Raw genomic sequence first — 21007 nt, forward strand, 5'->3', positions numbered from 1 at the left:
AGCTTCCTTGGTTGCACCTGGTGGGTGACGATCTCCAAGGAACAGGAACGGAGGATCCTGGGAACTGTAGTTTGCTAAGGATACCTGCATTGGCTCCTGGGACATTTCTGAGCACAATTCAAAGTGTTGGTGCTGACCTTTAAAGCCCTAAACGGCCTCGGCCCAGTATACCTGAAGGAGCGTCTCCACCCCCATCATTCAGCCCGGACACTGAGGTCCAGCGCTGAGGGCCTTCTGGCAGTTCCCTTGCTGCGAGAAGTGAGCTTACAGGGAACCAGGCAGAGGGTCTTCTCGGTAGTGGCACCTGCCCTGTGGAGCACCCTCCCATCAGATGTCAAGGAAACAGGCAACTATCTTACTTTTAAAAGACATCTGAAGGCAGCTCTGTTTAGGGAAGTTTTTAATTTTTACTGCTGTATTGTGTTTTTAATATTCTGTTGGGAGCCACCCTGAGTGGCTGGGGAAACCCAGCCAGATGGGTGGGATAAAAATAATAATAATAATAATAATAATAATAATAATAATTATTATTATTATTATTATTATTATTATTATACTTGGAATGGTAGTTCTGTGAGGGGCAGACTAAAGTTCCCATGGTTCTGCAAAGGAAGCCATGCGCTTTAAATGTATGGTGTGCACAGAACATTTCCTCCTGGCTCCATTCCCCCCTCTGTTGTCCCCTCTGTAAGTCCCTTGAGGGCAGTGTTAGTTGATGGTGCTGAGAGTTGTTAGAAGACCCCTGTTCCCCTCACAGAGTGATGATTTCCAGAGTGACTTAACAGCCCGTCCTTCCCAAGAGACCTGTGGCTGTCATATTCAGTCCGCCTGACAAGCCCTTGACAACAGCCTGATAGGTTGCAGGGACAAAGGGCATCTTCAGATGCAATGAAAAGGCTTGAGGCACAGGACCTAAGAGTGGAATTAGGAAACGGCTGAGGCTCGTGGTCAATGGGCCTGTGCAGGATGGTGAGGTGAAGGGAAAGGGGATGATGAAGAAATATAGGCAGGCCTGATTTTTGGATTAAGGCCGCTTCCCATGGCCTGTGTTTCTTGAGATAAGGCAGCTTCCTTTGGCCTGTGTTTGCTGAGCATCACACCATCCATGCCACACAGCAAACGTCTTTTGAATCCCCAAGGGATTTCTCAAAATCAGAGTAGTTTTTTGGGGGTGGGGGTTGCTGATTTTACAGGGAAGCGTTAAAACTTTCACCAGGCAATGTTGCAAGTAGATATTAGGATCCTGGCCCTTGATCGCAATATCATTTCCAGTTTGGGGGGGGGAAAAGGTTATCCAGTTCTCCTCCCTTTTAAAACACTATAGGGATGTACAAGGCCTGGCTTCTGACAAATGGGGTGAGAAGTGATGCAAAGTGACAAGATGTAGAGGCAGCTGCTAAGATACAGGCAGTTTCGCTTCCTGACAGTGTTGGAGCGATGACATTAAGCTCAAGGGGCTTCCAATTCCACCTTTGCCAGATGTCCACATCCATCTTTTCTGCTATGTCATCTGTGGGAATGCTCTCTTCCCTCTGCCACCATTTATTTCTGGCGATTCCTCCAGTGTCGTCTGTTGCTCGTTTTCCTGCCTTGTTTCTGTTCCTTTCAATGACTTTTCGGTTCCTGCAGTACTCGTGTTTCCTCCTTTCTCCTCTTTCTTAATTTTTTTTTCGGTGGAGGTTCCTGGAAATCAGCCCACATCCTTGCCACTGCTCAGCTGTTTTAAGGACAGATCTGCAGCATAAATATAGAATGCATCCGATTCATATTTAAAACACATTATTTGGGCCCCCTCCCAATAATCCTCGGAACTGCAGTCCGTCTGTCCCCCCAGCTGCAGTTCCCAGAACTTTTAACAAACTACTGTACTGTTCCCAGGATTCTTTGCGGTGGGGGGAGGGAGGTCATGTGCTTTAAATGTGCCTTGGATGTGTAGATCTGCCCTAAATCTCCCCTGTTTCTGAACAGTCTTCTCTACTCCCCCTCCCTGGCTTCCTGTGTTTGTGTGTTGTCTGTTGTCTATGCAAGTGTGAGGTGTCTGCCCACTGCCAGGCCTAGTCATGGCACTTTGGTCCTGCCCATCTTTGGTTCCAAGTTGTAAATCTTGGGTCCAAACTAAGTCAAATGCACTAATGGAAAAATTAGTGCTGAGTTGTGTTAGGGTGCCGCCCTGAGCACACTTGACTTACAGAAGACGACTCGCTGAACACAGTTTCTCCCTGATGAAGGGAGCAGGAAGGACAGCAGGCAGAGATTCACAGCGGAAGGTGCCATAGCTTAGTGGTACAGTGGAACCTTGGGAGTTGGGCGTAATCCATTCCGGAAGGACATTCAAATTCCAAAATGTTCGAATTCTGAGGCACGGCTTCCGATAGGCTGACAGCTAGGCTTTTTGTGGATTGGAAGCTGCGTCGGACGTTCAGGTTCTGAGAAACTTTTCAGAACTGGAACACCTACTTCCAGATTTTTGACGTTTGGGAGCCGAAACGTTTGGGAACAGAGCGGTTTGAGAACCGAGGTTCCACTATGGTGTCAGGAGCCGGCCTGGGACTTTAACTCTTTTTTTTCTTTTTTTCAAAGAACCCAAAACAGCACAGGCCTAGCAATCACGGCAACTCTTCCCTGGAGGTCTTGCCCCAGTGAGGCAGTTGCGAGGACTGAAGGTCCCTGCCCTCCCACCACTCTCTGAGGCTTCTCCCTTGGGTCCTACCCTAGCAAGGCTCCTTCGCCTTGTCTCTCTTGGCTCCACCCTCTTCATTCCTCTCTCTGTTCTGGGAGACTGGGGGGGGGGGGAGCTGGTCACAGCAGGAGGGGGAGACTTCTTGGCTTCTTCAGCAGCCTTCACCCACCTCTGCCTTTTTTGCATCTCTGCATTTGCCTGGCTCTTGTGGGGAATAGCAGAATGTTGGGCTAGGTGGGGATCTTCAGGCGTTCTTAGGAAGAGCAACGAAGCCTTCTATGGTCTCCAAAGTGCACATCGCCAGGAGGTGTGAGACCACCAGAACCCACATTTCCTCTGCCTTGCCCTTTCCCCCGATCTAACACGGAGTTGGTCTCCCCAGGTGGGCGAAGCAGACGCCCCATGCCCGGGCGCAGATCTTGTACTACCTGGCTGAGAACCTGGAACTCCGCCGAGCAGAAGTTGCATCACGGCTGGAGGCGTTGGCCGGTGCCGAGAAAGAGGCGGCTCTGCAGGAGGTGGACCTCTGCGTGCAGCGGCTCTTCTACTGGGCGGCGTACTCCGATAAATACGGAGGAGCTGTGCAGGTGCGAACTGGGCAGACAGGGCCATAGAGCTAAGCACATGCCACAGGACACTCCCCACTCCTATAGCTTTTGGGGGACTTGGCTCTACAAGCTTGGAAAGGTTTGGGAGAAGGGGCACAACTCAGCAGGGATGCATGGGCTTTTCAGGCAGATGGTCCCAGCTTCAGTTCCTGGCATGTCCCAGTAAAAGGATCCAGCAGCAAAGGATGGGAAAGGCCTTCAGCTGAGATCCTGGATTAAAGAGACACAAAACCTCCTATATCCCAAGGGATGATGCAGCCCAGACTGTGGGTCAGCTGAAGTTCCTCACAGATGCCGAACAGTTGGATGGGAAGTTTTGCACATATTTTTTGTTTGGGTGACCCTGTGTTTTAGTCTCTATCTTTTAATGAGCACCATAGGATGTCTGCACTTAGCCAGATTAGAGAGAAAGGCAGACTTTGGGGAGCGGGCTGGATGGTGGGGGTGTCCACATGGAGCTTCCATTTGGGGGGGGGGTTTATTATCCCCTTTCACAGTCTATGTTAGCCCCCCCCAAACCTCACTCACTGAACGCCTTCTGCTTGCTTTTCTTTTCTTTATGCTTTATTGTTCACTATCACATCTTTACAACACCATCTTATTATCATCAAATCAAAAACATCATAAAACACATAAAGAATAGAACAACTTTCAAACAATAAGTTTCTTCATGAACATTAGACTTCCCTTCCCTTCCATATCCATTACTTAAACTTGTCTGATTTATTATTAACAGAATATTACTGCTCTATCTATTTTTTCTTCACATATATTATCTACAGAAATTACTCTCTCTGTTGCAGGAAACCTCTTTGTACGGAGCCTCCCTCCTCTTTCGGGAACCTCTCGGTGTCGTCGGCATTGCCTGCCCCAATGAACAGCCTCTCCTTGCTTTCGTCAGCTTGCTGGCTCCTGCTGTTGTTCGCGGCAACTGTGTGGTGATGGTCCCCAGCGAGCGGTTCCCGTTACTCGCCCTGGATTTCTACCAGGTACGATTCTTTCTAGCCTATCTTGTAGATCTTGGGTGCAGGGGGTCTGAGTCCCAGGGACCAAATGCAGCCCCCCAGGCCTCTCTGCCTGGTCCTTGTGACTTTTGCCAGGCCACATCCCTTACTAGCTCTGCTTAGTACCCTCCTTGAATGTTTTTGCACTGGCTGTTCCATCCACTTTTGTCTCTGGCACCACTCACCACTGCCATGCGACCCCTAGACGGGATTGTGGCCCTCAGGGATGCAGGAGGTTCCTTGTCCCATTTGTAGATCAAATAAAGTGTATCTCTGTGTCCGCTCCATCCATTCAGATGGTCTTTTATGCAGCGGTCATTTGTTCTCATTGGGTTCATTAGCATTTAAGTGTATAGATCTTAGAACCTTTGATGTGTGTGTGTATGCCAAGATGATTCAAACCAGAGTATCGCTGGGATCTTTCCAGCTGGGATCTTTCCAAGTTTTTGAGGGACAGTGTAAGCATAGCTTCTACATGCACCCCTTTTCCTTCCCCATCTGTTATTAAAATGATCCCAAATCACCACTATAGAGGGGAAGGGTTTAGACTGGCCATGTTGCTCAATTTCATATACTTTGACTTGGAATATGAATCTCAGCAACTCACTGCACTTACACCAGTACACCTCAGTTTTTCTCTGACTTGGATTTTAATCTGAGCCAGGGAAGAATTCAACTCCCCTCCTCCTCGTCCCATTAGCTGGCTTCCATCCTCCTCCTCCAGCTTCTCACATTACTTCGGTTCTGGCAGATATTAACCATAGCTTCTGGTGCATGGCTTGCTGCATTTGAAGTACAAGATACCAGGAGTCAAGGGCAGGAAGGGGGAGAAAAGGAGAGACTGGCCTCCCATCCTCTTCAGTCAATAGTAGCAACACCTGAGCAAAGTCAGAGGATGCAGGTGGGAGGAAATCAAACTGCATTGCACTTCCAGGGATGTCATTTTCAGGGCAATGGCATCCACTTTTTCATTCAGCTGGACGGTGGAGGTTTCTCTTTGACCCATTTGCCTGGGGATTTCTCGCACGGTTCCCTTTTTAAAGAACTTCTGGCATGAACACAGGCAAGTGTGGCTTCTGTGGTCCCCATGAAGGAATGCAGATTCCCTCACTTGGGGAAACCCAAAGTCTGCGCTCCATAAGTTGCATAACTGAAGACAGTAGCAGATGTGTACTTGGCTCTGATATGGGGGGATAATTCAGCTTTTCCAGAGAGGTGCATTTTTTTTCTGTTTTGCAAATAAATGAATAAGAAGGGGGAGATGAAAAAGGTGTTGCTTAGCCACTTCAGTCAAACGTGATTTGCTAACTGGAAGGCAGGAGATGAATATAACGCCTCCCCATGAATTTTTCTCTTTCGGGGAAAGAAGAAGCTTTCTCAGTTTCTCTTCCCCACCAGCCTCATTCACAAATGGTGGTGTTTTGGGGATGCAGAATGGAGGAAGTTTTGGGAGGTCATGGCACCCTTCATTTTCCTGCTTGAATAAGCATGATTTTCAAGACTGGAAACGAAAGCTTCCTGTTTTCATCCCTTCTGTTCCTAATGCAGTTCTTTTGTTCTCCCATGTACAAAATGCACCCTAAGTGTTTTCTTTCTTTATTTTTTTTAAATTGGGAGCAGGCAACTTTTATTTGATAGTTTATTTGATAGTTTAATAATAACTTTTGAAGGTTTCTTCCTTAAAAATATAAAGTGGTGTAGAAATGGAATTATTATTATTATTATTATTATTATTGTCAGGGAACTGACATCAGAACGAGAGGTGGAGGCAAGGCTCCAAAGCGATGCAGGAGAGGGGACCAGCAGGGGGGAAGGATTTCAGCGTAACACCGGTAGTGAAGGGAGGGGAAATGGAGGATTCGGAGAGAGGTCTCCAAGACCCTTCACCCGAGACCAGTGAGGAGAGCGCGGACACGCCTCTGCCTTCCCCTTACTTGCGCAGACGAGTTCCGCACAGGGAAAGTAGGAGGAGACTTGGCGTCAAACAGCTCTTATGCTGGAAGAGGTTCAAGAAACGCCCACTGACGGATTCTGCAAGTGACTGACCGGCCACGGAGTGTGAGCTGTCAGCCAAAGCATGGTTGGCCAGGCAATCTAACCAAAACGGAAGGCAACTTACGCGCAAGTAACCCCTTACAACCATTACAATTATTAATACAGAACTTGGCTTCGTAAGAGTGCAGCTTGGTGAGGTTAGGCATGTGTCACGTATAGTTGTCCAGGGAATGAACTCCTCCAATGAAATAATCCCAGGGGATGGGGGGGCAGTGTTAGTTGAGGGAATGTGATGCAAGTTTCTATAAAATGTAGGCACAGTGTGAAGAAAGTGGTTTAGGGAAAACCGCTCTCGAAATGACTCAGACCCGCAAGAGGGCAGCAGCAACAGCCTCCAGTGAAACAGACAAGGGGACAGTTCAGGGCAGGAAAAAGGAAGCTCTTGTTTACATATTATGGGATTAATTTGTGGAATTCTCTGTCGGAAGGTAAAAGTGATGGCTGCAGGCGTAGGCAGCTGTTGATCTGGGCCCCGATCTGGTGGAATGCTCTGTCACAAGAGACTAGGGCCCTGCGGGACTTGACATCTTTCCGCAGGGCCTGCAAGACAGAGCTGTTCCACCCTCTCTCTCATTCTGTAATCTTCATAGAACTCTAGCCCAATGGTTGCCATTAATTTGATTCTGAACTGATTTTAAAATGTATTTCAATTAATTGACTGTGATTTTATGTAAACTATGCTATTTTTACTGTTGTTAGCCGCTCTGAGCCCGGCTTTGGCTGGGGAGGGCGGGGTATAAATTTATTATTATTATTATTATTATTATTATTATTATTATTATTATTATTATATATTAGACAGTTTCATGGAGGGTGTCAGTGCACCTGTGGTTTTCCAGGGACCGTTCAGGTTGCAGCAGCTACAGCATCTGGGACAGGTGTCTGCTCAGCCTCTGTTTAAATATTTCCAGTGAAAAGAGAGGGCATTGCCTTCCACAGCAGCCTCTCCTGAAAGTAGGAATAAATATATCCTAACAACATTCATGGAGGTTGTAGGTTTTTTTGTTTTTGTTTTTTTACTAAAACTGGGGTGGAGAATATTATTACTGATATCAGTACTACACTGTAAATACGTGAATACAAGTCATTAACGAAAGGAAACAAGCTGTTACCTCCGTATGTTACGTAAAAAGAAACGGCCAACACACAAACACTTTAGTAGCAAGGGCATACAGTGAATTGGCCCGTTATTCATGGATAAATGACAATATAGTAGAATAATAGATTTGTCGAGTTGGAAGGGACCCAAAGTGTCATCTAGTCCAGCCCCTGCAATGCAAACCCCTGCAATATGGTTAGTGATCAATTAATTAATTAATATTGTTATTGGTACTCTGTCTGTTTACCTGTACTTGAGCATGTATTAAATGAACTGGACCAGCAGACATCCCATTATCTGCATTTCATCCATTCATTCATTTTACTTGTGTGCCCTTTTTCCACCCAGAAACTCATTCTCAAAGAGGCTTACAACCAAGAAACGGGGGAATTAATTTCAAGCAAATCCTATGAAAACAATTTCACAAGAACATAGGAAAACATAGCAGCAATTTCATAACATAGCACAACAGTAGCAATTCCATAATAACATGGCAAAACAATAGCAATTATAATAACATACAGAAACCACATTCCAATACAATATAACAAGATTACTTAAGCAGTGGTCAAGTTGCTTGCGGGGTGAGAGGGAACCGGCAACGATAGCGTTCCACAATGGCGGCCTTTTCCCACTTCTGCTTTTTCCTTTGGGTGTGTTGATCAGGATACCGGTCTGATCAGTGTGAGGATTCGAATTTCGTTGCCATTTTTTATGTTCTCGATTTCTTCTTCATGGCCCACTTTCGGATTCGGGGGTGGGGGGAGAGAGAACCTCGTGTGGCGTTTATGAAAGCATCCAAAGCAGAAACCGCGCTCTCTTTGGCAGATGTTGTATATGCATTTCCAGAATTTGTCTTGCCAAGGATTGCAAAATACGTGCTGAGCCCAGAGTGTTTTGTCCCAATTTAGTCAAGGAATGTGGAGGAGCCTTTCTGTGAGACTCTCCATCTATGTGACCAGGCAAAGCAGAGAGAGAGAGAGAGAGAGAGAGAGAGAGAGAGAGAGAGAGAGAGAAGGTCGTATCCAATGCTAGTCCTGTTCAGACCCATTGAAACGAATCGGCATGCTTAACTAAGGTTTATGAACTTCAGTGGGTCTGCTCAAGAACGCAACCCAGTGGGATCACCAGGCTGGTTCTAGGAGCATGGCAGAGCAGAAGCTAAAATGATGACTCTTCATCTTCATCATGTTGTGAACCCCCCTGCCTTATTACTTCAATCTAGAGGAGAGGATGACACAAGAAACCAGTCAGGTTTAGATTAGGACTCATAAGAGCAAAATAAACTTATATTACTATATTACCATACTTCTCTAAAGTAAACTTGTTAAACTATCTACTGTAATAAAAGACCTGGAAGTCTCAGCACTGAGTCCCTGTCTGTATAATAAGTTCAAGAAGAAAGCAGCACATGCTACAGCCCTACCTATCCCAAAACTCTCAGCCCACCTCTATAGTAACTCTAGGGTTGCCTGGAATTTCCCAGACATAGCCTGAGTACTGCAGCTGGAAGCAGTGCCTGGGCGAAAATCACCGAAAATTCAGATGTATGGCAACGGAAGAACGGAAGTGTAGATTTTGGTGTGTGACCTTAAAAATAGCTCAAACTTTGTTTATTCAGATCCTGCCAAAAAAGCTCAACAACTTTGGCCAATTTTTTTTTTTAAAGTTCAACTTTAGCCAAAACAACAACAACAACAACAACCCTAAGTAGTTCATCAAATAGGACACCATCTCCATTTGATCTATGTGAGTTGGTGGTTCTGCTTTATCACCATTGTTTAGTATAAAGGTGAAGGGACCCCTGACCATTAGGTCCAGTCGTGGCCGACTCTGGGGTTGCGGCGCTCATCTCGCTTTATTGGCCGAGGGAGCCGGCGTACAGCTTCCGGGTCATATGGCCAGCATGACTAAGCTGCTTCTGGGCAAACCAGAGCAGCGCACAGAAATGCCATTTACCTTCCCACTGGAGTGGTACCTATTTATCTACTTGCACTTTGACGTGCTTTCGAACTGCTAGGTTGGCAGGAGCAGGGACCGAGCAACGGGAGTTCACCCTGTCGTGGGGATTTGAACCACCGACCTTCTGATTGGCAAGTCCTAGGCTCCGTGGTTTAGTATACTTTGATATTAAGAGACACCAGGAATGATAGCTATTAGCAGCTTGAGAAAGAAAAGAGAGTAACTTCCTGAATCAGCACCACAGAATGATGTTCCTTATGCATATAGCCTAGTGTCCATTTGTCAGAGAAACCTAAAACTATTAGCCTTTAAAGTACCACAATCCACATATATAAATCGGGAGGCGAGAGCGGAGCTACACATCCACCTTCCTACTTTACCACATGTGTGAATGCGCCCCCTCAGGAAAGTAAGGATACTGCAAAACATTTTGTAGCTGGGGCAACCAATGGCTCTTTAGCATAGAAAGCTGTGTAGCTGAAAACATTGAGGATGACAGCTGCAATGGCAACTGGTTTGAGAACAGACAGAAAGACCAAATAAGTCTTATCCCAAGGAGACACAGGGAGTTTCTCCAATTCCCTGCACAGACTCTTCAAGAGGTTCCTGCCAGCAATGCAACCTCCTTTTCATCAATGATGCATGAATGTACCACTATGTAGTTTGAAATTATCTGTTACTGACAGTCTTTAAACCACTAGGATTAATTCAACAATTTAAGGGGGAAATCAGTCTTCTCCTTGTCAGGAACTTGGGGCCTCTTGAGCAGCAGGTGTTCAGAATCATAAACAAGCTGTAACTCCCTTTCAATTTTTGTTTTTTAAAAATCTATTTGTACTACAAGCAACTCCCCATTTATGCGGGGGTTATGTTCGGGGACTTCATGTGTGCCAGTGAAATGCACATAAATGGGAAGCACCTAGTGGCTTGCGAGGAGACCCCCCCCCCCCCGGAACCCGAAGAGGACATTTTTGGACTCCAGGGAGGGTCTCCTCGTAAGCCACGAAGACTCTCCAAACTTAATCAAGTTTATAATACCGGCAGCTCAACAGGTAATAGTGAAGAATTCAAAGATGGCTGGCTGCTTAATCCCAAATCAGTGGTATTGGGAATTATGGCAAAGAGCAATTATTGGAATACAGCATTCATTCAAACAAGGGCATGGCAAATAAGTTAGATTTTTACATGTTCTGGCATGGCTTCATAACCTACTAAATGTGAGGAACCTCTTAGATGTTGCTAAACTGCTGCTTCCATCAGCCTTGTCCACTGACCATGCTCGCTGGGGGTGATGGGATTTGTAGTTCAACATCTAGCAGGACAAATGTTCCCCACACCTGACCTACACAAGGGAGAAAGGGCTATCAAATCCCTTCTAAAACCTTTATTTGATTGCGGAAGTCCATCTGGAAGAGTAACTGCCTATCTGCACAGTGCGGACACAAATTGTACAGAAAGGATGTCAGACAAAGGCAAGATGGGAAAGAGAAATGAACACAGAACTTAAAACTATTGCTATATATTGCTGCGTAAAAGCCTCTAAACCAGGCATAGGCAAACTTGGCCCTCCAGATGTTTTGAGACTACAGTTCCCATCATCCCTGACCACTGGTCCTGTTAGTTAGGGATGATGGGAGTTGTAGTCCCAAAACATCTGGAGGGCCGAGTTTGCCTATGCCTGCTGTAAGCAACGGCTTGCAGCTTTCTGTTCTCTTTGGTTTGGTGTTCATTTTTATTACTCTAATAAAAAAATGTGTTTATACAAAAATCTGGAGTTATAATTTTCCCCTTGAGAGAACTAAAGGCTTATAATAACAAGTGATTTCAAAATTACGCAGTGACTAATTCATAAATCACTGTCACAAAAAGCTTGTAAAATTGCTGGCAGGCACCCTTTGGGATTCTCTCCTCTCTCTTATCCCACTTTAACAGTCATGGCTTCCCATCCGTCAAAAAACAACAATAAATCCTGGAACTGTAGTTTTGTGAAGGGTCTTCTAGCAATTCTGAGCACCCTAAACAAACTACAGTTCCCACGATTCTTCACGGAAAGCCATGATTGTTAAAATGATAGAAGTGTGTGCTTTAAATTTAGCCCAAGTTTCCTTTACTGCTGCCTGGTAAGGAAAATGCTATGATTTTCCAATGAAGGAACATGTAGCTGTCATTATTCTGAAGCAAGAGCCGCCTGCAATGTTCAGGCACTGAATCCCCAACTACTTTTACATGGAATGAAAAGGAGCACACATATATCTGTGGGACTGCATGTTTCTGGAAGGGATGGTGTTTCCCCAATAGTGCAGGGTCTGGGTTTTTCGTTTTGTATATTTTCTGACAGATGGCTAAGTGGAGGCAGCTGGTAACATGAAAGTCAATGCCCCAGATTTCTTCCTTTTCTACTCTTTTCCCACACACGATCTGAAAAGTTACATTATCCCTCAAATGTCGATGCACATTCTGCACAGTCCATTCTCTCCCGTGGCACACCTGAAGTATTCCAACATGTTGTGGATCTCTCCCAGTAGTCCTCTGGGACCCAAATGGGACAAAAAAGTATGCAATTTTGGAAGTATGCAATTTCCAGAAGATTTTGGAGCTGTAGCCAACAAAAGAAATTTCAGGCACTTTTGTATAGAACCCAAGGACAATGGGGTTATGGCATTATTTAAAAAAACCAAAAACCAGATATTACATAATCCTTGGTGTGTTACCAATAAACCCATATTTTAAAATGTGTTTCCAGTTTGCCTCATAGCCTATATGGGACCTTTGAAATCTTGCCTCCAATATTTATTTTGGTGCCGGCCAGTACAATGGTGCAGTCAGGAAATAGTTGCAGAGGCAATACAGGGCACAGTTATTAATTGAACAAAGCAACAACTGCATTAGCAGGTCTCATCCAGGCTACAATGAACTAACCTACCAGGCTCTAGTCATGTGACCAGAATTCTCTAGTTGTTTGTCTTAAAGTGCCAGTCACCTTTGCAACAAATGGCGTCCATCTCTTCTCTATCAGGTACTAGATACTTCGGACGTCCCTGGTGGAGTGGTGAACATCATCTCTGGCAACCGGGACCATTTGAGCCGGGCCTTAGCCGAACACCAAGATGTGCAAGCCGTGTGGTACTTTGGCTCTAAGGAGGTGAGTATCCCTTGCAAATACTGCGGCAATCTAATGCAGTGGCCCTGAGAGGAAAAATGCAGAATATGCTACCAGGACAGAGCTGAGCTTCCTGAGAATCTCTGCTTTCGTTCTGTATAAATAAAGCAAGTTCCAGATCCTTACATATGCAATAGAACACCTTCTTCTCTCAGAGAAATGAAGTCATCATCAAGGCTGTACAGTGGTACCTCAGGTTAAGAACTTAATTCATTCTGGAGGTCCATTCTTAACCTGAAACTGTTCTTAACCTGAGGTACCACTTTAGCTAGTGGGGCCTCCCGCTGCCGCCGCACAATTTCTGCTCTCATCCTGAAGCAAAGTTCTTAACCCGAGGTACTATTTCTGGGTTAGCGGAGTCTGTAACCTGAAGCGTCTGTAACCTGAAGTGTCTGTAACCCAAGGTACCACTGTGTGTACTTATTTCTGCACCATGAAGAGGTGAATTCTGTGACCTGTGTAAAAGCACACATGCATGGTTTCTCACGTTGCATGAAGCTCTGCATATTTAGTATGAAAGAGCAATATCGGAGTGGTATTAGCACATGTTCAATCGCTGGCATCTACTGGGTTAGAAAACACCCCCTACCTTGCACAGCTGCTGCCAGTCTGTGTAGACATTGCTGAGCTAGATGGATTTGGTATCCTGTGGCCTCACAATGCAACACGCAAACAAGACTTTGCAAAGTATAAAGGTAGAATAGCCACAGCAGCAAACACACAGAAAAACTAAGCAGCTGCTCTGTGATGCCCTAGCTGGCCAGTTAGCTCAGTTGGTTGGAGCATGGTGCTGATAACCCCAAGGTTGCAGGTTCGATCCCTGTATAGAACAGTTGCATATTCCTGCATTTCAGGACTAGATGTTCCTCAGGGTCCCCTCCCAACTCTAGGATACTATGGTTACCATCTTCATTAATGGTAGCATTGAAGAAGGTCTCCAGCGCTCACCAATACTGGGGCAAGGTGCAAATCAATAGGAAATTAGTTCCAAAGTTCTGGGGCCACCACCGAGAAGGCCCAGTTTTGTGTGTGCAGGTCAACCTAACCGATATTTTGAGGCGGAAACTCAAGGCCCACCAAAGCAGAACTTAGGCTGGTGCAGGACTTTATGAGTGAAAATGGTCCTTTAAATAACTTTGCCCCAAGCTCTTTAGGACTCTGAACCTTTAAAGGAAGCTTTGCCCACAGCCGGCACAGCTTCAGAGTTATGCTTCAGACATCTGGCTTCCCCCAGCATCATCCAGCAGGCCAAATTTTGTGCCCGCTGCAATTTACAGCCCTTCAGAGCTAAGCCCGTGTGAAAATACTGGTATATACAAAGTAGAAAAGTCAGGGGTTATCTTGGAGTGAATGTTTTGAATAATTTTCTATATATAGCTGACAGACAATGAATTGGAAGTTACCCCTTCCTTTTTCCCATTTGTTTTTGCTTTGTATGCTCTATTTCCTTATTTTATTTCCCTTTTCACAAGTTTTAAACCTTTTCTTCCCCTTTCTTTATCCTTACTTGTTTTTAAGCATTGGAAAAGGATATTTTGTACTAAATTGTGTGTGTGTGGACTTAATAAACTTACAATAATAATAGAGCCAGCCCCAGGTGAAGTCCATTCCAGTAGCCTAGTTTTGGAGCTAACCAGTCTGGTACAGCCACCTTCTGCTCCAGGTGAAATGGTCTGACTGACCCCCAAAGGCTCACTCCTCCATTGTCTTCTGAGACAGACGTACGCCAACAAAAACAGGGCACGGATGACTAAGAGCGAGTCCAACTGCTCTAGACCGGGTTGTGACTGGTGTACAAGCTTGAGCTCGTAGAAAGTGTTCCTGCCTATAGCTGCTACCTGCGACTCACTAGATGAGGATGAATCCAGGAGTTCCTCCGAAGCTACCAGGCAGATTAATTTTCAGCTTCTCTTCCTACCTATTAGTATATTGGCACATCTCAACCTCTATCAGAAGCTGTGTGCACATCATACATTTAAAGCACATTTCTCCTCCCTCCAGGAACTGCAGTTTGTTCAGGGTGCTGGGAATTGTAGCTCTGTGAGAAGTAAACTACAGTTCCCAGGATTGGGGGGGGGTATATGCTTCAGATGTATGGTTAGTACGCAGCCAGTGTTTCTCATCTGTAGAAAGTCTGAGAACGGATTGTCTGCTTCCGAGAAATCTGCTGCTTCTGCATTCCTGTCTCAATACACAGAAGTGTGTCAGGGGAAAATTTAGCAGGGCTACATGACTCTCTGAAATTGGCTTTTTTTGGATTGAAGCCAGAGCCCATTAAGTGGCCTTGGCTCAACCTGAAAAACAATTTTATTTTGTCCACCAATGGCCCCTATAGGTAAAGGTAAAGGGACCCCTGACCATTAGGTCCAGTCGTGGACGACTCTGGGGTTGCGGCGCTCATCTCGCTTTACTGGCCGAGGCAGCCAGCGTACAGCTTCCGGGTCATGTGGCCAGCATGACTAAGCCGCTTCTGGCGAGCCATAGCAGCGCACGGAAACGCCATTTACCTTCCCGCCGGAATGGAACCTATTTATCTACTTGCACTTTGACATGCTTTCGAACTGCTAGGTTGGCAGGAGCAGGGACCGAGCAACAGGAGCTCACCCCGTCACGGGGATTTGAACCGCCAACCTTCTGATCGGCAAGTCCTAGGCTCTGTGGGTTTAACCCACAGCGCCACCCGTGTCCCCCAATGGCCGCTACCTAGGTTTAATTAAGGTGCAGCCAAGAGAGAGAGAGAGAGAGAGATTACTGCCTGCAGGCTTCGCATGAAAGGGAAGAAAAAGAAGGTTATGTAACATTGCTTAATGATTTTTTTAGGTTTTTGTGGAGTAATGCCCAAGCCCAGCCCTTGATAATAGTGAGGCCTTTATAGGGAGGTAGTGCATTGCCTTTATTATTCAAGCCTGGCAATCAACTGTGTTTGGGTGAGATAATGGTTCTGGAGAATCCAAATATCTCTAAGAGCAGTAACAACTTTGTATTCTCCAGAACCATCCCTATTCTCTCAGGAGCAGTCTGGAGGCCAAAAGTACATTTTACCTCACCCGAACGCAATTTGTCATGGTTTCCTCAGGGAGAAAACCAACAGTGACAGACAAACGTCTCTGAAAGACACCATGCCTGCCGCTACGGGTGTTACACTGAGATCCTCTGACGGGGCACTTGTGGTGGTTCCCCATTCCCCTGAGGTTTGGCTTTAGTGTGGCAGGCCTTGTTCTGTGGAACTACCAGCCTGTATTGGTTTGGCAGAAACCACCCCCTTCCTCCTTTTATACGTCTTCTGAAAACTGTACTGTTTAGACAGGCCTTCACAATCTGAATTTTTCTTTTGACCAACCAGTATTTCCTGATGTTTCTGTTTTGTTTTATAGATGTTTATGAACTGATTCTTTGGATTTTTTTATGTTCTGTGAACCACCTTGATATATATACAATGAAAGCACAGATTATAAAATTTCATATTAATAAATATTTTTTATCATTTATTAGACATTATTAGTCGCTTGTTACCTTAAAGGTCACCAAGTGATTTACGTTTAATAATACAGTGGTACCTCAGGTTACATATGCTTCAGGTTACATACGCTTCAGGTTACAGACTCTGCTAACCCAGAAATAGTGCTTCAGGTTAAGAACTTTGCTTCAGGATAAGAACAGAAATCGGGCTCCGGCGGCGTGGCAGCAGCAGGAGGCCCCATTAGCTAAAGTGGTGCTTCAGGTTAAGAACAGTTTCAGGTTAAGTACGGACCTCCGGAACGAATTAAGTACTTAACCTGAGGTACCACTGTACCTGAATAGGCCTAAGGCCAGCAGCACACAGCAGTCTTGACCCCCATGACCGCAATGGGGCACACTGCTGATGCTATGGGCCCCATTTAGGGGTTTGTGACCCTCACCAGGTAGATCACTGTTCAAGGGCATTCTCTCAGCTCATAGGGGATGATGCTGAGGCCTGTCAAGACAGCGGGACTGAGCACATACATGAGAATATTTCCCAGAAGCCTCTGCAGTGGGCATGAGTTCCACATGATAGATAAGTCAATTGGGGGCAGAAATGACCCCTGAAGATCCAGAACTTTTTTTAAAAAAACACCTCTGCCCGAGATCAGTGAAAGTACCCCTTAACTTGGAAGAGTTCCAATTCCTCTGCTTTATTTTGTTTTTATTTCCCCTTCCGCCTAGGGTTCTGCACTTGTTGAATGGGCCTCAGCTGGGAACCTGAAGAGGACCTGGGTGAATTATGGAGCTGAGGAGCGTTGCTGGGCTGACCCACGAGAGGGGGCTGGGGAAGAGTTTCTCTACCAGGCCACGCAGTGTAAAAGCGTTTGGATGCCCATGGGCGATATATTTGCCAACTGAGCCGCTGGATCAGTGGGGCTGAACTGAAAACCAATCAGGGTTGGGAAACATTGAGTTTGAGAATAAAGATTGTTTGGTAATTTTTTATATATAAGAAAACCCCTCTGATGTGGAAATGTTTTTATATTTTTAGCTGGTTGAATCTGTTCCTTATCCAGGAGAATCAATGGTTGCCATCTTCCCTTGTCCCATTCACAAAGCTCCACTCCCTTCCAATGAAACCAGCCCCCTGCCCTGCCATGTAGGGATTAGATCAAGGGTTCAGAACTGGATGTGGGCCAAATCCTTATCTCCCCTCCGCCAAGCTCACCTGTTAGCCATGAATATCACAGAGACATCAGGCAACTCATTTTTGCTCCATGTAATTCTCTGAAGCCCTGACAATCAGGTGACAGGCAGGTTGGTGTGGCTTGGCCAAAAGAGCTTTTTAAGGCCAGAGGTCCCCCCCACACACACTAGTTAAACCAGGATGGGGAACCTGTAGCACTCCAGATGTTGTTAGACCAGCATGGCTGATGGTCAGTGAGGATGGGAGTTGTAGTACTGCATCTGGAAGGCCACAGGTTCCCCAACCAAGTTAGGCAGATCACTCTTTATTTCCGCTGGGTGTGTGGCGCTGTGGGTTAAACCACAGAGCCTAGGGCTTGCTGATCAGAAGGTCGGTGGTTCGAATCCCTGTGATGGGGTGAGCTCCCTTTGCTTGGTCCCTGGTCCTGCCAACCTAGCAGTTTGAAAGCACGTCAAAGTGCAAGTAGATAAATAGGTACCCCTCCTGTGGGAAGGTAAACGGTGTTTCCATGTGCTGCTCTGGTTCGCCAGAAGCGGCTTAGCCATGCTGGCCACATGACCCGGAAGCTGTACGCCGGCTCCCTCGGCCAGTAAAGCAAGATGAGCGCCGCAACCCCAGAGTCGGTCACGACTGGACCTAATGGTCAGGGGTCCCTTTACCTTTACTCCCCTCACAGAGCTTCAGTTCCCAGAGTGGTTTAACGGCCAATCCCTCTCCACAAGGAACCTTGCGGGAGCAGCCCATCTGCCCATCACCTGACATCATTGTGATGTCAAGGGATGCTGCACTTGGAAGCCCCACTTGCTGGAACTTCAAAGCGCAGAGAGCAGCGCTGTCGCAAAGCTCACAAACAACTGCACCTTTAACCTTCTGGTTTTTCAGAGGTCGAAAGGAGCAGTACAAAGGTGTTTCAGAGCATTGGATAGAGAACTGTTCTCCCCACCCCATCGCTCCTTGAGCAAGGCACTGTCCCACTGCCCATTGTTTTTCATATTTTCAAATTGCCAGCCTAAAAGGAAAACAGAGAACCAAACTTGGGCTGGGAAAATGAAAAAAGGGGCGGGGGCGATTACCAGATCATTCTTCCCCCGGGCCAAGATTTAAGGGCTCCTTGGTATGGGTGGGAAACCCCCGTCATGCCAGCTGTTGTCCAACTCCATCTCCTCCTTTGGCATGGCACTGCTGACAGCCTGGGGCTCATTCTGTTCATGTTCTCATTTGCAGAGTCCCTGATCAATTTTGGAACCTGACTGGGGGAAAACAACAACACCCCGCTGTTGAGGTTTTCTGTTGCTTTACCATTTGGGGTGGGAGATGGTAGCGATGTGATATTAATCAGAAGCGGCTGTGGTATTTCAAACACTTGCTCTGAAGAGATAAAGGTCAGAAGGATGGTGGGTTGAGCTGGGGGAAAACAGTTCTGAGAGGCGTTCTCTGTTAGTCAGAAATGGAAAGTCACTTGTCCTTTTCTGCAGCCTGTGTTGAGGTCTCCTGCAAAGGTTTGGTGAGGCGGTTGAGAGAGAGAAAGAGAGAGGCGTCGTGCAGTGGTTAGGCCATTGGGCTTAAAGGTGAGAGGCCTGGGTATATATCTCCCACTCAGCCATGAAACTCATTGGAACATCATACGCAAGTTGTCTGACCTACTGCGGTTGGAGGGAGGCAGTAATTCTGCTGAAGATCAGTTGCTGGAAACCACATGAGGGGAGGGTGCTTTTGGGTCCCACTTGCGGGTTTCCCCAGGCATCTGGTTGGCCACTGTGGGGATAGGATGTGGGGCTAGATTGGTTACTGGCCTGATCCAGCAGCCCCTTCTTATGTTTGTTATGATGGGGTTCTTGTGGGGATAAGACTGGACACACAATGATACAGTCCATGAGCTCCTAAGAGGGAGGGTGAGATACAAACTGTCATGTAAGTAATTGAATCTAGCACAACTGTTAGAAACTTGGATGCCTAAGGTTGGAAAAGCATCCAGTTTGGAAGACCGGAGGGATCCTACACTCAACTGTTGCTGCATCTGACCTTAATAGATTGGAGAACTAAGCCAAAACATATCAAAATGAATTTCAACATGGACAAAAGCAAAGTTATACACTTAATCAGGAAGGACCAGATGCATAGATAATAATAATTTATTATTTGTACCCTGCCCATTTGGCTGGGTTTCCCCAGCCACTCTGGGCAGCTTCCAACAAAGATTAAAAATACATTAAAATGTCACACATAAAAAACTTCCCTAAACAGGGCTGCCTTCAGATGTCTTCTAAATGTCAGGTAGTTTATCTCTTTGACATATGCTGGGAGGGCATTCCACAGGGCAGGTGCCACTACCGGGAAGACCCTCTGCCTGGTTCCCTGTAGCTTTGCTTCTCGCAGGGAGGGAACCGCCAGAAGGCCCTTGGCGCTGGGCCAACACCCGGTTTGCCAGTAGTACATGTAAAAAGGATCTAGGGGGTCTTAACATGACTCAGTGATGTGATGCAGCGGCCAGAAAAAAAAGCTAATGTTCTTCTAGGCTGCATCAGCAAAGGTGTCCACATCAAGGAAACAATAGTCCCGCTCTATTCTGCCTTGGTCAGACCATACCTGGAGTGCTGTGTCTAGTTCTGGGTGCCACAATTTAAGAAGAATGTTGACAAGCTGGGACGTGCGCAAAGTTGAGCAACCAAGATGATAAAGGGCCTGGAAACCAAGCCTGTTGAGGAACAGTTGAGAGAATTGGGTATGTTTAGCCTGGGGGGAAAGGAGACTGAGAGGAAATATGATGGGCTCCTTCAAATATCTGAAGAACTGTCACATGGAGGATGGAACACGCTTGTTTTCTCCTGGTCCAGAAGCTAGGACCCAAATCGATGACATCAGTTTACAAGAAGGGAGATTCCAGCTAAACATCAGGAAGAACTTTCTGGCAGTAAGAGCTGTTTGACAGTGGAACAGACTCCCACAAGAGGCGGTGGACTCTTTTTCCTTGGAGGTTTTAAAGCAGAGCTTGGTTTGGGATTTTCTGACTGTTGGAGCTGGCCCCACATGGTTTTGTGGTTTTTCAGACGTCCACCCTGGGACAGCAGCTGGGGAGGGGTAACTGAGGGGCCCTGCCCCACCCCCATTTTTTTTCAAGGAGATCCTGCAGCAATGTGAGCCTGCCTCCACCTCACCCTGTCCTGAAGGGCAGCAGCAGTTTATGCCACTCACCCTGGATGGAATGAGGAACAACATATGAAGCCAGATAGAGCCGGTCACAATTACTGATTTATAGAAATGAGAAATGAACCATAGAGAAGGAATTTGTTGGAACCATCTGCATAGGTGATAACCATCCGGAACAGCTATACCTAGGGGGCTGATCAATATCCATTGTGTTGGGCTTTCTTTAAAGCTGGACTTTCCGAGCACTGCTGGGATTCTGAACAGGGAAAGCATGGGAGGAACATCTTTATGAGCACAGCTTGCATATGTGAGAAGAGAGAGAGACTCAAATGGGGCTATTTCCACAGAGTAGAAGCAGCCTGAGACTTGGCTCTGCAGTGGATGAGACCAAAATTAGTGGGAACCTTGAGAATGAAAGCGACCAGGTGATGCTGGGATTTGTAATGTTATGTAAACCTCAGATTTCAGGACAGGTGGTTTTAATAAGCTCCGATAAATGATTATCAGGATGATACCCATGGCTCGATAATCCCGGTTGGCAACGCAGAGTCCACGGCAAGCAGGAGAAACTCAAAAAGGAGTTACTAAACAGGGCAGAATTTTTAAAGGCAATTCTACCCAATTCCTGCTCTCTAAACAAT

The 21007-nt window shown here is 46.2% G+C and overlaps 1 protein-coding gene and 2 long non-coding RNA genes across 4 annotated transcripts in view; 2 read left to right on the top strand and 1 right to left on the bottom strand.

Annotated features, from left to right (window-relative positions):
- ALDH16A1 (aldehyde dehydrogenase 16 family member A1) overlaps window positions 1-17029 on the top strand; it is a 43331-nt gene extending 26302 nt beyond the window's left edge. Inside the window, exons 15-18 of one of the 2 annotated variants that reach the window (XM_081837344.1) lie at window positions 3063-3267; window positions 4092-4277; window positions 12425-12550; window positions 16754-17029. In XM_081837344.1, coding sequence (XP_081693470.1) covers window positions 3063-3267; window positions 4092-4277; window positions 12425-12550; window positions 16754-16930 — 694 coding nt within the window. In that variant the 3' untranslated portion in view covers window positions 16931-17029. Of the gene's footprint in view, window positions 1-3062; window positions 3268-4091; window positions 4278-12424; window positions 12551-16753 lie in introns of those variants that run through there. The other variant, XM_081837345.1, reaches the window with a different exon arrangement.
- LOC309327916 overlaps window positions 12469-21007 on the bottom strand; it is a 40254-nt gene continuing 31715 nt past the window's right edge. The window contains exon 4 of the long non-coding RNA XR_014150679.1: window positions 12469-12594. This is a non-coding gene — a long non-coding RNA (uncharacterized lncRNA). The remainder of the gene's footprint in view (window positions 12595-21007) is intronic.
- Window positions 12561-16650, top strand: LOC309327918. The gene is made up of 2 exons (XR_014150681.1): window positions 12561-16105; window positions 16350-16650. It is a non-coding gene; the product is annotated as an uncharacterized lncRNA (long non-coding RNA).

The sequence above is a fragment of the Podarcis erhardii genome, assembly GCF_964252035.2.
Source record: "Podarcis erhardii genome assembly, chromosome: 13".
Lineage (NCBI taxonomy): Eukaryota > Metazoa > Chordata > Lepidosauria > Squamata > Lacertidae > Podarcis > Podarcis erhardii.